This window comes from Macrotis lagotis, chromosome X (genome assembly GCF_037893015.1).
Source record: "Macrotis lagotis isolate mMagLag1 chromosome X, bilby.v1.9.chrom.fasta, whole genome shotgun sequence".
In the NCBI taxonomy this organism is placed as follows: Eukaryota; Metazoa; Chordata; class Mammalia; order Peramelemorphia; family Peramelidae; genus Macrotis; species Macrotis lagotis.
In genome coordinates, this window is record NC_133666.1 from 211872908 (window position 1) to 211887773 (window position 14866).

A 14866-nucleotide genomic window follows, 5' to 3' on the forward strand; every position below is an offset into this window, starting at 1 on the left:
TAGAACTATTAATATTGTGAGAAAATCAAAGATATTATGACAGGGTCAGTATACTTTTAGCAAAAAAATATTTTGAATGTGGTAGAATAAAATAACCACCTGGCTTAGGTCTGGGTAGTCTGGTTGATTTGAGAATACTGGCAAATGCATACTTTTCTGGAGCTGGTTGATGTCTACAATCTTTTCAGTAATCTATAAGGCAATGTTCATGAATGGATTTAATAGCTAAGCTCTTCAGAGAGACTGGGAACAGCAAAAAATTAGACCCAGTTTAGCACAGCTGACAGCAGCAGTCTTGGTCATCACAGTATGCTGTCATCATTGATTTTTAGCTCTGATCATACCCTTACCCTTTCTGTTTAAAAAAATAGACATACAACCCCTCCCTCAAAATAGAAGACAAAAATTGGATAATAGAATAAAAGTCTATGCAAAAAAATTATAAGGTAAAAAAAAATATGGCTTGTCTTGATCAGACAAAGTGTTCTCTTCAAGACTGAATTTTTGTATAGGAAATGTCCTGTCTCTTTGTGTGTGTGTGTGCGTGTGTGTGTGTGTGTGTGTGTGTGTGTGTGTGTGCCTTTTTAAGGGGAGAATTACACAACATAGGAAGAGAGAAATTTGTGTAATACAGTGGCTTCTGTTTAGATTGTTGGTCCAAATTCTGTTGAAGATTGATGAAACTGGGTCAAGAAGACTCAATCCTTCATTAAGCTATAAGATATATTGAAAGTCTCCACTTCTCTCTTTTGAATCTATAGCTTTGAAATTCAAGCATCTCTTTCCTGGACTTTAGCAAGGTGAGGGAAAGAAATTTTCTATTCCCCTTTAAAATGTCATGGCAGAAAGCCTTTAAAGCTCATGGCAGAAAGAAATGTATCTGAAATAATAATCAGCCTCTGGCTTCCTGTTCTGCTTTGTAGTTCTTTCCCTATACCCTGGTCCCTAAAAAATGGACATTTTTTCCAACCTAGTGGAAACTTCAGGAGGTGCAGTAATCAAAGGTTGTTGAATTACTGCTAGCAGTCAAGGAGGAGCTGCTTCCTAAAACTATATTACTTCTGGAAGGAAATGATCTCCCATAAGCTCATGGACTGGTTGAGATTTTTTGAATTGCTTGGAAGTGAAATAGTCTATTCACAACATAGCTGTAATGATGATGATGATGATGATGATGATGATGATGGTGATGTTTGTCCTTCATTCTCAAAGAAGACCATGATATCAGGGAGGTGATGCCATGACAAGCACATGAATTGGATTTCAGTGAGGGTGTGCTGAGTTAAGTCACTAGTCTCACTTTCTCCTCCAGAGTCATCTGGGTCCAGTGGCCAGATATGAATCAGGAGGACTGCAGATGGCTCTGGATGGGAGGCAATCAGGGTTAAGTGACTTGCCCAAGGTCACAAAGCTAATGAGTATCAAGTGTCTGAGGCTGGATTCGAATTCCTGTTCTCCGACTCCAAAGTGACTGTTCTGTACACTGAGTCATCTAGCTGCCTCACAACATAATGCAGGGATGATGATGATGGTAGCTATGGTGGTGATGGAGGAAGAGGGGGAGGATTGTTTTTTGTATTTGTTAATGTGTTCTTTAAATTGTCATTTGTGTGAAGCATTTCATTTATGAGAGAAGAAATAATTAGCTGTACTATGCCTGATGTGTTTTGTGTATTAAGTACTTATTTTAGAAATCATTTTGTTAATCCTTTACTGGGAAGCTCTAGACATTAGCTTTGTTTATAGGCTTTTTTTTCTTCAGAATTCTGCTACAGGGTCAGACATAATGAAGCAAAGGAAATGAGGGACCCCAATTCTCCTGTTTGCTATCAGGCCAGACGAAAGAGAAATTTACATGAGTTCAGAGCAAGTCTTGTGAAAGAGGGTCCTCTATTGCCATAGTTCACACACAAACTCAAGAGACAATGAAAGAAAAGTATAAGAATGAATTGTGTATGTCGGGATCACTAGAAATTGATTTAGTGATGTGATTTCAAAATGTGCTCAATTAAATATTTAAATATGAAGTTACAGATTACATTTCCCTTTATTTCTTGATCACCTGTTTTCCATAAAAATCAAAATGAGGGTTTGGTTAACATTTTAGTGAAGAATCTCTCTGTTAAATAGCAAACTTCACTGTTAAGTTGCTTCCTCCAGACAGTTCTAGCTTCCATTCCCCTACTAGGAATACATAGAAGCACCTGTATTCTCTTTAGAAGTTTAAATGGGATTTCATAAACTTATCCGTAGGGAGGAAAAAAAAAAACCTTACTATTCCCTACTGTCCCGAAATCTGGCTGGTACTTCCACAAAGAACTTCTGAAAACTTCCTGAGGAGTTGATGCGACACTGGAGCGTGCGTGCTAAATCTGTGTAGCGGGTTTCTCTCCCAGTTAGTGTTACACTAAAGAGAAAGACTGTGTTACAGTTACAAAAACCATCGGCCGGCCCGCAAAGGGAGGCATCAGCAGCCCCCGCCCCCTGCGTCCGGCGATTGGCTGCTTTCTGCTCATCATTTCCCTGCTAGGAAAAGGGAAGGGCCAGTGACGTTCGGGAGCCCAGCTGCAGCCTCTGCCTCCTCAGTCTCACAAGGTGTTGAATCTGAAAGGAAAGGAGAGCGTGAGGGGACCCGCGTGGAGCTGGAGGGAACGCCCCGGGACCCGGAGCAGAGCCAGGGTGCCACTGGAGAGAAACCTCCAGCCTCTCCACTAGCATGCGAGGAACAGGCGCCGCCGCCGCCGCCGCAGCAGCAGCAGCCACTGCCACTGTCTTCTGTGTCCCTGATCTCTTGTGATCAGAGCCGCTTCCCTCTCATTTTTACAGATTTTTTATTCTCCCCCCGCACACACCAAAAGGAATCTTGATGCAAAGCGAAGGTGTAAAAAGGGAGAAAAGAGGATTTTCCTGGGCTGGCAAGATGCGCTCCATCAGGAAGAGGTGGACGATCTGCACGATAAGTATCCTCCTGATCGTTTATAAGACAAAAGAAATAGCAAGAACTGAGGAGCATCAGGAAACGCAACTCATAGGGTAAATGCAAACTGTGGGTCTAACAAAAGCCATAGAAGACATGATAACGAACAGCTGGAGATAGGGTTGTCTGTCTGTGTGTATGTGTGTGTGTGTGTGTGTGATGTGTGTGTATTTTGTGTATGTTTAGCTTATTAAATAAAATAGGGTCCTACTCCAATGTGAGTTTCCCCAGCCCCCAAATCCCTTCCAGTAGTAATTCAGCTGTGCATGTGCGGTCTTGATGTCTAAAGAAGTCAAAGGAGAAGTAACTATTTCTATGTAAACAAGGAGTTAAAAGAGAGATTCCCTTTTAACCTTAGAGGTAGAATTTAAGTGAGTTCTCTTTATCTACCTTGACTTTTCGGTACACAGAGTAAATACTTTACAGAGTTGATGAGCTTTCAAACTCAAAAAAGTAGAAACTATCTTTCCCCTCTCTTCTTCCTATGTATCTATGTGTACCAGAATTTTAATTACTTACTCCTAGTATCTCAGTTTTTATTTACTCTTTCTTTGAAAGAAACTAAGGATTTTGACATTTTGATAGCAGCTTTAAGATCTTGGGATGCAGAACGCTACAAAATAGTTTCTTCGTTTCATTCAAATAGACAAATGGTTTAAGAACATTCCAAGGTCTCTTTAATTATCTTAGTTTTTGCCCTTCCTTCCTCACCGTTTTGGTGACTTTGAAGTTTACCCAAGATGTTACTGCAACTTCGCTACTATTGTAGCTTGCAAACATTTCGTGAGGGTGTGAATTGGCTGTAAAGACAATTAGAAATCCATTTTTGGAAACATCCCCTTGCTCAGAGGAGTAATCTCAGAAACTCCTTGTTAGCAGAGATTTCTGCTAGTCTATTCTCTCAGCTTTTACTCCGAGTGATATCCAGTTAAAGCTATACGTTGTCTGTCTCCGTTAAGAAGTGCTACCCCATCCCTCAATACCCACCCCCAACTTCGTGCACTTCATTCCCAGTCATAGACAGCTGCTCCCAATGGAGTTAAGAGGATGAAAAGGGAAGGGGAAATTCATCTAGGTAGATATTGCTAATCTCTAAGGAAGTCAGTGTATTAGAAATGTAGCTGGGGGAAAAGAAGGTATGAAAGGGTTGGTTATCTGAAATGTGTAAAGGATAGATCAGGGCGGGGGTGGGAAGGAGAGGCGGTACAAGAGTATGTGTCTACTGGGGGAGAGGGGATTGGGAGATGGAAAATTCAGCATAGAGCCATTGACAAAGAGGATGCTTTTGGTGAAGGGGGATGGTGGAGGCAGTGGGCGGAGAGTGTGGGGTAAACCCTGCAGACCTGTCTCTCTCTATCAAACAAAGGGGGTCTCTGGAAAACTGATGGATGGAGACAGAGGAGATTTACATAGATGGAGAAGGTCTCGCTTTCTCCTTGGGAACACCTTTAGGGTAAGCCATTTCCCGAAGTCAATATTTTGTAACTGGAAAGCATAGCGAAAGGGTTTCAGTCCTAGGGGGGGCGTGCGGGTCTATGAGGTTCTCTCCACAGGGGAGATAGGGTGGAAGGGGCGTGTCTGGAGTCTGAGGCAGCTTAGAGGTATACTTCTTGCTGCTCCACTTGCATGACCGGAGCGTGTTTACACCAGAGAACTAAGGCCAGGACCTCACCTACCCCTTCTTCCTGGGCACAGCCGGCATGCTCTTCTCTTTCAGCCCCGGGTTCAGAAGCTTCGGGACTTGAGGCTGCAGTCCGGAGCCCGAGGAGGAGCGTAGGCGGGCCCCAGTTGCAGCTGAGGGTGCTGAGCTTCTGCAACCTCAGGAGACTGAGCTCTTGTGGTTTCCCTTTGGTGTTATCTGAAAACGCACAGAGTTGCAGATCTGGCCTCTAACCAGTGTCTCTCTCACGTACCTGAGAGAAGGAGCTAGAATAGGGACCCTAAAAAGGAGGAAGCAGGGGGAAACCAGGAGGAGCCTTTTGTTAAAGGAAACGGGTTCCCCTTCAGTTATGGAAAGCACTTGTGTGACTCCAATATAACAATGCGTGCTCCTCCTTATCTAACTCCAACATTTACTGTTTTGGGCGGGGAGACTATAGCCTGCCAGCTTGTGCTCCTCCCATTTCTCCCCTCCTCCCCACCCTCCGATTTCTAGACCCATCAGTTTCCTGATTGCTGGGCCCCAGGAACTGCCACCCCTGTGGTTCTTCCTGGGGTCTCAGGGTTGATTTTGCCGGTACTAACTCTAGATAGATGTCCGGTTTTGTTTAGGGCTTTTCCCATTTGATATACAGCACAACCTGGGGAAAAAGCCCCGAGGTTTCTTGAAATCTCATTTCTACTACAACTGATGTAATTACTAGTAAAAGGCCTTCCTAATCACAATTCTCTAATGACAGTTATTCTTCTTCCCATCTTCCTACAAACATTGTTCAGAAACAGCAGAGCATCCAGTTCTTTCAGATTAATAATGAAGAGAAGCCCAGTACTATGTCCAGACCAATATTCAAAATTTGAGTTAAGCTAACAGACACAGTGGCTGGCCTTTGGGGGGCACTACATGCATTTCAGGTGGGCACTAAGAGGATGTCTGAGAGCCATTTACAGCTTGGAGCTGAGATTTAGAGTTGTAAGGGGACACTAGACAGTCTAATTATATATTAACTTTTTGAAAGTTCCATGGAATCTGTAACCTTCAAAACTTCATCTCTTTCCTGGGAGGGTCTGATTAGAGTTTCAGTTTAGAGTAAACAATTACACCTTAAAACATGAGTTTCCAAATACAATATATTATTGAAAAATAGCTGGGAAGAGAGGGAATTAATGAGATCAACTGTGCTTATCACAACTTTTCCTATTAATCACTCAATATGCTTATCCTGAGGATTGGTTGAAGAAAATGAGAATGTTTGGCTTGAATTAGAGACAGGCACCTTCATTTATTTGAAGGGTTATCTACTATATGGAATTAGACTTGGATTTTTTTTTAATTTGTTTTGATTTGCTTATCTGGCTAGAGGTCAGAAAACTAGTAAAAGTTTCAAAAAAGCACTTTTAGGCTTAATTTCAGAGAAATAAACTCACCAGCCTTCTTATTATTGAAAACTAAGCAGAAATAGAGTGGAATTCCTTGGAATCTAGAGGTTTTCTTCTCAGTATATAGATCTTCAATGAAAGACTGATTAACTACCTGTCAGGTATGTTCAAAAGAGGATGATGGAGGGTAGGAAACTGAATTCTTACAATATAGGTTGAACTAGACTGCTACTGAAGGCTTTTCTAGCTCAGAAATTTGATGATTCAGTGAACGGCAACTGCTATAACAAGCATATTGTGACCAAGAAGTAATTTCAGAGTTATTCTAAAAATAAGCAAAGCTTTATAGTATGGAGAGATGTTACTAGATTTGCTTTTAGGGGGATCAGGGTTTAATCCCAACTCTATCATTCACTACAGTGTGACCTTGTTAATCAATTATAGAATGAAAGCAGTTAGATTGATTTGATCTCTTAGATTTCTTCTAGCTACAAAGTTCTGATTCTTTGACTTCTTGTAAAGACTTCCCCTGGAATGTTCCATTAACTAGTAATCATTTGAGATGTAATGTTAAAATGACATTATCGACTGACTAATGTCTTCATAACAAGAGGATTTTTTTAATATCACATTTGTAGCAATATCTGTTATGGTAGAAGATAAATATAAATATTACATATAGCTATATAATTATATATAATGATTTTAACAGACAATGAGGACAAATGAGTACATTAATAGAAATTGCTCTATACTATTTATGTTTTGCTATAGTGACTGTGTAATTTGCCCATTATTATAAACTACCTTGATTTCTACTACATTATTTTCTTTAAGAGAGAAACTAGAATAGGTACTAGATCTTTGACGAAATTGGTATTGGGTAATTTTCACTACTAATGGAGGGTAATACCTTCTTTTGTAATCTAGAGTTTTAGAGAGTTGCAAATTGGAGTTTTAAAAAGTTGCCTAGAATTCCCAGAAACAGTCAGTATATTTCCTGTGGGATTTGAAAAAAGCAAGACTTTGAAATCATCTCTGGGTCCTATATGCCATCATGCAGGTACTTTCTTTAAGAAATTCTATCTTATGTTCAACATCTTTGACTTTATAAAAGAATTTCAAGTGTATCTTTAGCAAGCATATACATTCTACACTTAGCTGTTGTAGCATTCCTTCCAAGAGCAAAAGTTAAATTAATGCTATCTCTGGATGGATATCTGTTGCTTATCACAAAATCCAAAATTTAGTCATCCATTTTAGCTTATATATTCCTACTAATTGCTAATGTAGTTCTTAGAAATAGTTAAAAATATTTCTTTACTGCCATATACTACTGTTTTAACATTATATACTAGTAAGGATAGTCAATTTGATCTTTATGTGTGATTTGTGAACTCACAAGACAATTTTATTGTGGAGAATTTATAACAAGTACAACAAGTACAAAAACTTACCTTCGCTCATGAACTTTTGCAACAAAATTTTATGCAAAATATTGGGATAAAATTAGGATTAAAATTTTATTTGTAAGTATGATAAAAGTGTGCAGCTGTGTTATATTTTTAACTTATTGCAGCTTTGTTGAATAAGTCCTGAAGATGCATGGGAAACATTTCAAAGAGTAAATATCATTTTTAGGTACTAGTAACATACCAATGCCATACAAAAGATACACTTAAAATATTTTTATTTCAGTATAAGGGAGGATTCCTTCCAATATAGTTTTATGTCCTGTACTTTCTTTGATGTATTTTACTAATTTTCCTGTATCATATTGAGGAATGACTTATGTAAGAAATGTGTTCTTTGAAGTAGTTTAGAACTTTTGTTTTATCTGGGTAGAAGGAAATAAGATTGGCAACCTTTTTTCATAGAGCATACTATGGAAGGGGTGACTAAGACAGGATATTGACAGGGTTCTGAGTTAACTATTTATTGAAGCAATTGCAATTTCTTTCTTTTTTTTAAGGTTTTTGCAAGACAAATGGGGTTAAGTGACTTGCCCAAGGCCACACAGCTAGGTAATTATTAAGTGTCTGAGATCAGATTTGAACTCAGGTACTCCTGAATCCAGGGCCAGTGCTTTATCCACTGCATCACTTAGCCACCCCCAGTTGAAATTTCTAAAAAAAAAGTCTGTCAAGATTTTTGACAGCACACCTAATCCTAGCCACTTGAGACATCATTACCATTGGTGAAAAGAATATAGGGGAGGAAGTTTGTTTATTTAAACTAACAATGCCTTTCCTGTCCTATGTCGTGATTTAGAAAACCACTCCTATAAAATCTAGGCAAACTGCATGCAACATTGATGTAGACATAGTTAAAAATTCCTTTGAACAAAACATCAAATCAATAAGCATTGTCTTAGTAACAACTGTGGAACAATGCTAGGTGTAGGAAATGTGGTAACAAAAACAAGAGTACTGAACTCAAAGAAATTACATTTTATTTAAGGGAGCCAACATCCATAAAAGAATATAGAGCATGGACTTGAGCAACCAGGTGGCACAGTAGATAGAGTAGTGGCCTTGGAGTCAGGGGGATGGGAATTCGAATTCAGCCTCAGACACTTGACTCGCATGAGCTGTGTGACCTTGGACAAGTCATTTAATCCGGATTGCCTCACATTGAGAGCTATCTCCAGTCCTCCCGATTCATATTTAGCCATTGGACCCAGATGACTCTGAAGGAGAAAGTGAGACTGGTGACATAGCACAGCACTCCCCTCACTCAAATCTAATTCACTTACTTGACATGACATCATCTCCCTGATGTCATGGCCTTTAAGAATGAAGGACAAATATTACTAGGTGTTACAATGGATAGAGTGCTCAGCCTGGAGCCAGGAAGACCTGAGTTCAAATATGACTTCAAATCTATAATTAACTGTGTGTCCTTTGGCAAGTCACTTAACCTGTGTCAACCTCAATTTTCTCAAATGTAAAATGGGAATAATAATAGCACCTAATTCTCTGGATTATCATGAAAAGTAAATGAGATAACATATCTGTCACATAATAGGTTCTATACAAATTCTTATTTCTTTCCCTGTCCCTATGTATAAAATGTATGCAAAATAAAGACAAGATAATTTTGGGAGGTAAAAGTCCAATTGCACCTGGACTGACTATGATGATGAGTCAGTAACCCCTCATACTTTTTATCACTTTTCTCATTTTTATAAAAAACTAGTTACATTTCAATGTGTTCTACATGTATTACAACAGGTAATCTCATGATATCAATTATTTGGCATCTTTGTGTGTCTTGCTTATATACAATTTTTGCCTTTCCAAATAGACATAACAAATATAGTGATAATTGTGACCATTATAAGCACTTTTACAAACACATTATTTTATGTGAGATAATTTCCACTGTTAGAAAGATGTTGCTGCTGCTGTGGCTGCTGACCTATTGTTAATAGAACATGTGATTTTGTGTTGTTTTTTTATAAAAACAAATAAAACAACCTAGCAACTGTAACTCAAATATTCTCATTTTTCTGTCTATATTTTCATTTGGATACCTACAATCATTAGGCATAGAATATAAAAACTGACTTCCATGCCACTGAATGCTAAATTATTCCTTATGGTTTCCTTGTATCTCAAGCAACCTTTGTAAGATGATTATTATTAGCCATGTATAGGCATGCTAATGTATCATTTTCATCAGTAAAGATATTTTAGGATATTAATTTTAAAAGAACTCTAAATTTGGGAGGGGGCGTTGACTGCAGATTTTCATTTGTACTGCTTCAAATTCTAACTGCATCATTTAAAAAGAATGCAAAAGAAAATACTGTACTGTAAGCCTCCAATTACAGAATTCATCCAACAGCTGTTGCCCAGGCAAAATTTCCATTGATAGTGGGAGAGTTTTGCCTGCATAATAACTAGAGAATGACTTGAAGATTGTGTAAAGATCTCTTATATTTCAGAAGTGTTTTTAAAATCCTAAACATTTTAAAAGGCAGTAACACAAGAAGAATAACTGCATTTTGGAGAAAACTCATGCTTTTTTCATTGTCTCATCATAAGCAACTGCATTTTTTAATGTCTGAGGCTATGTTTATAACAATAAAAGAATAAGAAAACAACTGAGCATAGGGCTAATTCATTTTAGTCTTCAGAGATAAAAATCTTGATTCTTTTCCTCTTTAATTGCACAGAGGTGAATTGTTGATTTGGAGGGCAGCTAGGTGGTTTAGTGGATAGAGCAGTGGATCTGGAGTCAGGAAGACCTCAGTTCATATCCAGCCTCAGACACTTGATACTTAACTATTTGTTCTTGGGCAAGTCACTTAACCTCATTGTCTCACAAGAAAAAAATAAATAAAGGTATTATTTTCTATTATTTATCAATGGAAGGGGTTGGGGGTAAGGGAGGAAAGAGAATTAATATCCATTCTCTATCATATCTAAATTTATGTTCTGGTATAATTAACTCCTTCTCACCCTCATTGCTCCCTCCAGTCTGCCCCAATTCTATAAATACCATAGAATGAGTTTCACTGGGCTCACATTCACTGTTATGATTATTTTATCATGAATTCAAATTAGATTATTTTGAAATGTTTCTGAATATCGTTGTTTTTTTAACTTTAAAAAAAGTTCATTTTTTTGTGTTACATTTCAGAGATGGCGAGCTGTGTTCCAATAGACCACTGGTCAACAATTCTAATAAAATCATTCGAAAAGGTGGATCTTCAATCTTTCAGCATTCTGTAGAAGGTTGGAAAATCAATTCCTCTTTAGTCTTGGAGATAAGGTAAGCAGGACAGGACATTTCATATGATTTTTTGTACTGTAACTTTTTGAGGTTAGAAAGCTTACATAGAACTTAGATTTATGATTTAAAATATAATTTAATAAAATGCTATAATGCCTCTATTAGATGTGTCTCCATTAAATGGGATGAAGATGATAAAAGTCAAATTATTTATCATTTGAATGTTATGGAGTATCTATATGGGGTTTAATATGATATCCTCTTGATAAGAAAAGACTAAAATCTCAGTGGTTTTCCTATAATCCATATAGTTTTCCTGTTGTTAAATAAGTATGAATATTGCTTTTAAGATCCTTCATCAATACTTTGAAATTCTACTATGCACTCAAATATTTTTAATACTATTGCAGTTTGATTGTTTTCTCTCCCCCTTCTAGTCTTTAAAATTTAAAAAAAAGCAAATTAAATATTATCAGCCTTAAAACTGATAAATTCATCTTAAGAATCCTTTACTGTTTATAAAGTGCTTTCTACACAACTTTGCTAATGAATTTAAGTTAAAATTCTATTCCCTCTGATTTAGAGACCAGGAAACTGAAACCAAATGGCTTGCTTATGATTGCATGGTAGGCATTATAGTAGGATTTTTATGTCTCTCTACTTTTACAAGTGATTTCATTCCATTTTATCTTCTCCAACACATTTTCTTCTCTGTCATCCTCACTCTTTCATTTATTTCCAATTTCTTCCTGTCTTTGGACTCACTCTGTACTGACTAAAAACATACCCATATCTCCTCTAGCCTAAAAAAAAAAAGCCTATCCTCTCATCCCCTTTATCTATCATCCTGTATCTATTTTGCTGTTGATAGCTAAACCCCTCAACAAGGTCATCTACACTAGGTGCTTCCACTTTCTCTCTCTTCCCCTTTCTGTTCCTTTCTCCTGTTTTTGTCCTTCCACCTAATCCAATGGCCTTTCTTCAATCCTCATTTTCCTTGACCTCTTTGTAACCTTTGGCACTTTTGATCACTCCTTTCTCCTTGTCACTCTCTTCTCTCTAGCTTTTCTGGATACCATTCTCTCTCTCTCTTAGGTCTCTTCCTGACTGCTTCTTCTCTGTCTCCTTCACTGGAGCCTTCTCCACATCATGCCATCTAATCACAGAAGGCCCCCAGGACTTTTCTCTCCTGGCTCCTCTTCTCTTCTCCCGCTATTCTACTTCACTTGATGACCTCATCAACTCCCATGGGTTTAATTACATTGTTTTTGCTGATGATCCTCAGATCTAACTGTCTTGCCCCAAACTATCTGATGCCTTCCAATCTTGCAACTTCTATTGCTTTTCAAGTATCTTGAGTTTAGTAAATACCTTAAACTAAACATATCCAAAACTCAACTCATTATCTTTCCCACCACCCCTATCCACCTCCCTCCCTCCCTGTGACTGTAGAGGGCAACACTATACTTTAGGTAGGCAATTGTCCCTCAGCCCTTCTATCCAAACTGTTGCCAAGGCCTGTCAATTTCGCCTTTTAAATATTTTTTTATTTTGTTTTTTTTTAGATTTTTCAAGGCAATGGGGTTAAGTGGCTTGGCCAAGGCCACATGGCTAGGTAATTATTGTCTGAGACTGGAGTTGAACCCAGGTACTCCTGACTCCAAGGTCGGTGCTCTATCCACTGCACCACCTAGGCGCCCCTTCGCCTTTTAAATATTTATGAAATATTCCCTCTTCTCTCCTTTGAATTGCCTCTATGACTTTCATCACCTCATGACCGGACTATTGTAATAGACTTCTATAGTCCTGAGCACTTCAGATTTCTTCCTGATCTAATCCATGCTACATTCAGCTACTGAAGTGATTTTCCTGAAGTGCAGGTTCAATCATGTCACTCTACTACCTAAAATCTTCACTGCCTTTTTATGTCTCCAGGAGCAAATACAAAATAACTCTGGCATTCAAAATCCTTCTTATCTTAGATTCCTCCTATCTCATCAGTATTCTTAAACCTTACTCCCTAATATGTCTGTGTACCCTTTAATCCAGTGACACGGAGCTCTTGATTGTTCCTTAAACAAGAAACTTAAGTTCTTGGCTCTTGCATTTTCTCTCTAGTTGTCTCCTTTGTCTCGATCACTGTCCCTACTCAAACTCTGCTTCCTAATTCAGTTGGATTTCTTTAACTCAAAACTAAGATTCTACCTTGTATGGGGACCCTTTTCCAGCTCCTCTTCATTCAACTACTTTACTTTTATTAATTATTCTGTACATAGCTTGCTTTGTCTATATTCTTTTACAGGTTGTCTTCTTCCTCATTAGAATGTAAGCTCCTTGAGGGCAGGGACTTTATTTTGTTTCTTTTTATGTCCCCAGGAGCTAACATAGTAGACATTTAATAATATTTATTGATTGATTGTGTTTTCTGAAATCAAGTCTGATGAGGCCTCTTTCCATTACCTGGCTCTCCTTTTCATACACTTTATTAATTCATGGTTCTGTGATTCAGTTGGTGTGAGTATCCCTTCCATTGAAAAGATCCATAGATCATATTTCCTCAGTAACTTTAGTAATCTTCAGAAAACTCATTGTCCAATGACTTTACCTGATCTCCAACCTTCCCCAAAACATAAATCGTCCTTAGAACATGGATATATATTTCATCTATAAGTCCATATTTGTCCAGCTTGTGGTAGTTAACAGAGCCTGACTTCCGCTGGTGGACCTTCAAGATATCAAGGTCACTTTCAAACCAAGATGTGACACTGGGGCAGGGCTTTAGTGGATCCTCCCTCTGATATATTATTTATCTTTGCTTCTTCTTCCTGAGTCAAGCAGAGTGTTATACTTGACAGTAAATACTTGTATACAAGTTTGTTAAACTGAATGTTGTAGATTCTCTTTCAATTTATTTCCTTAACTTTCTAGTAATAATTATTTCTATCAGAAAAAATTGGGGCTTTCTAACATTCATTTTGGTAATTATCATAAATAAAGCTGAAGCTTCCTTTTTATTCTTTGGAGGCATGTTATCAGTCATCACAATGAGGAAAAAAAAGACTTTCCAAACTTTAAAGGATTATATAAATATGAAATATTTTTTGTTTTAATTATTATTATCTAGGGAACCTATGCTTAAAGGAGTCATTAAGTCATTCTTTTTCCTTTTTGCTTGAATGATTTACTCTTAAGAAAAGATGAATAATATATTATTGTTATTGCTTTGTGCCTCCTAATATCTTGTCTCTACAGATTGTGCACCATATATATCTATAAAGGCCACCAAAATGCATTTCCTTCCATTAATAAGTCACTAGGAAGTGGCTTAGTATCACCTAAATTGAGGTTTAAAAGAGTTATAAGGTAGAATTTTCACTTGCTTTGTTCTGATTGCTAAGTCAAGATATAACCTTAGTGTAAATGTGAAGTTTCAAAGAATTTATGCTCCACACAGGCTCACTTTATTGCATTAATGCTTATAAAATATGAATTCTGCACTGAGTGGTGTTCATACATAGTAAAGAATTTGTGATGGGGGAAGATTTATGTTTTCAGGGAATGCATCCTATTTATCTTTGTCTTAGGTGGTATTGTGCTTAGTGTAGTGCAAGTAGATATGTACATTTGTTAAATGCTTTAAAGCAAAGTATTGTATAAATATGTATGTATATACATATGTGTGTGTAAATGCATATATATAAATCAAGAAATTTATTTTTATTTTTAAAGTCAAATAGTTATTGCTTATTTAATAAACATCCATAGATGATAACCCCTTCGTGTTGTCTAGTTGTTTCAGTTATGTCTGACTCTTTGTGACCCCATTTGGACTTTTCTTGGCAAGGATACTGGAGTGTTTTGCCATTTCCTTCTCCAGCTCATTTTACAGATGAGGAAACTGAAGTAAACAGAGTTGAATAACTTTCCTGGGTTCATACCACTAGTAAGTGCCAGAGGTCACATTTGAACTCAAGATGAATCTTTCTGAGTTTAGGCCTGGCACTTTATCCATCTAACTGATCCATATTATCTCTTTTATTTGCATGTAATAGTTCACTGTTGTGATTATTAATGATATGAATTCTGTGCCTCAGAAACTCCAGACTCAAAATA

At 37.5% G+C, this 14866-nt stretch overlaps 1 protein-coding gene across 1 annotated transcript in view; it reads left to right on the forward strand.

Moving 5' to 3' along the window:
* Nucleotides 1-2557: 2557 nt before the first annotated feature.
* The window catches only part of ST8SIA4 (ST8 alpha-N-acetyl-neuraminide alpha-2,8-sialyltransferase 4), a 130814-nt gene continuing 118505 nt past the window's right edge, over nt 2558-14866 (forward strand). The window contains exons 1-2 of the mRNA XM_074205843.1: nt 2558-3033; nt 10661-10792. Coding sequence (XP_074061944.1) covers nt 2867-3033; nt 10661-10792 — 299 coding nt within the window. The 5' untranslated portion in view covers nt 2558-2866. The remainder of the gene's footprint in view (nt 3034-10660; nt 10793-14866) is intronic.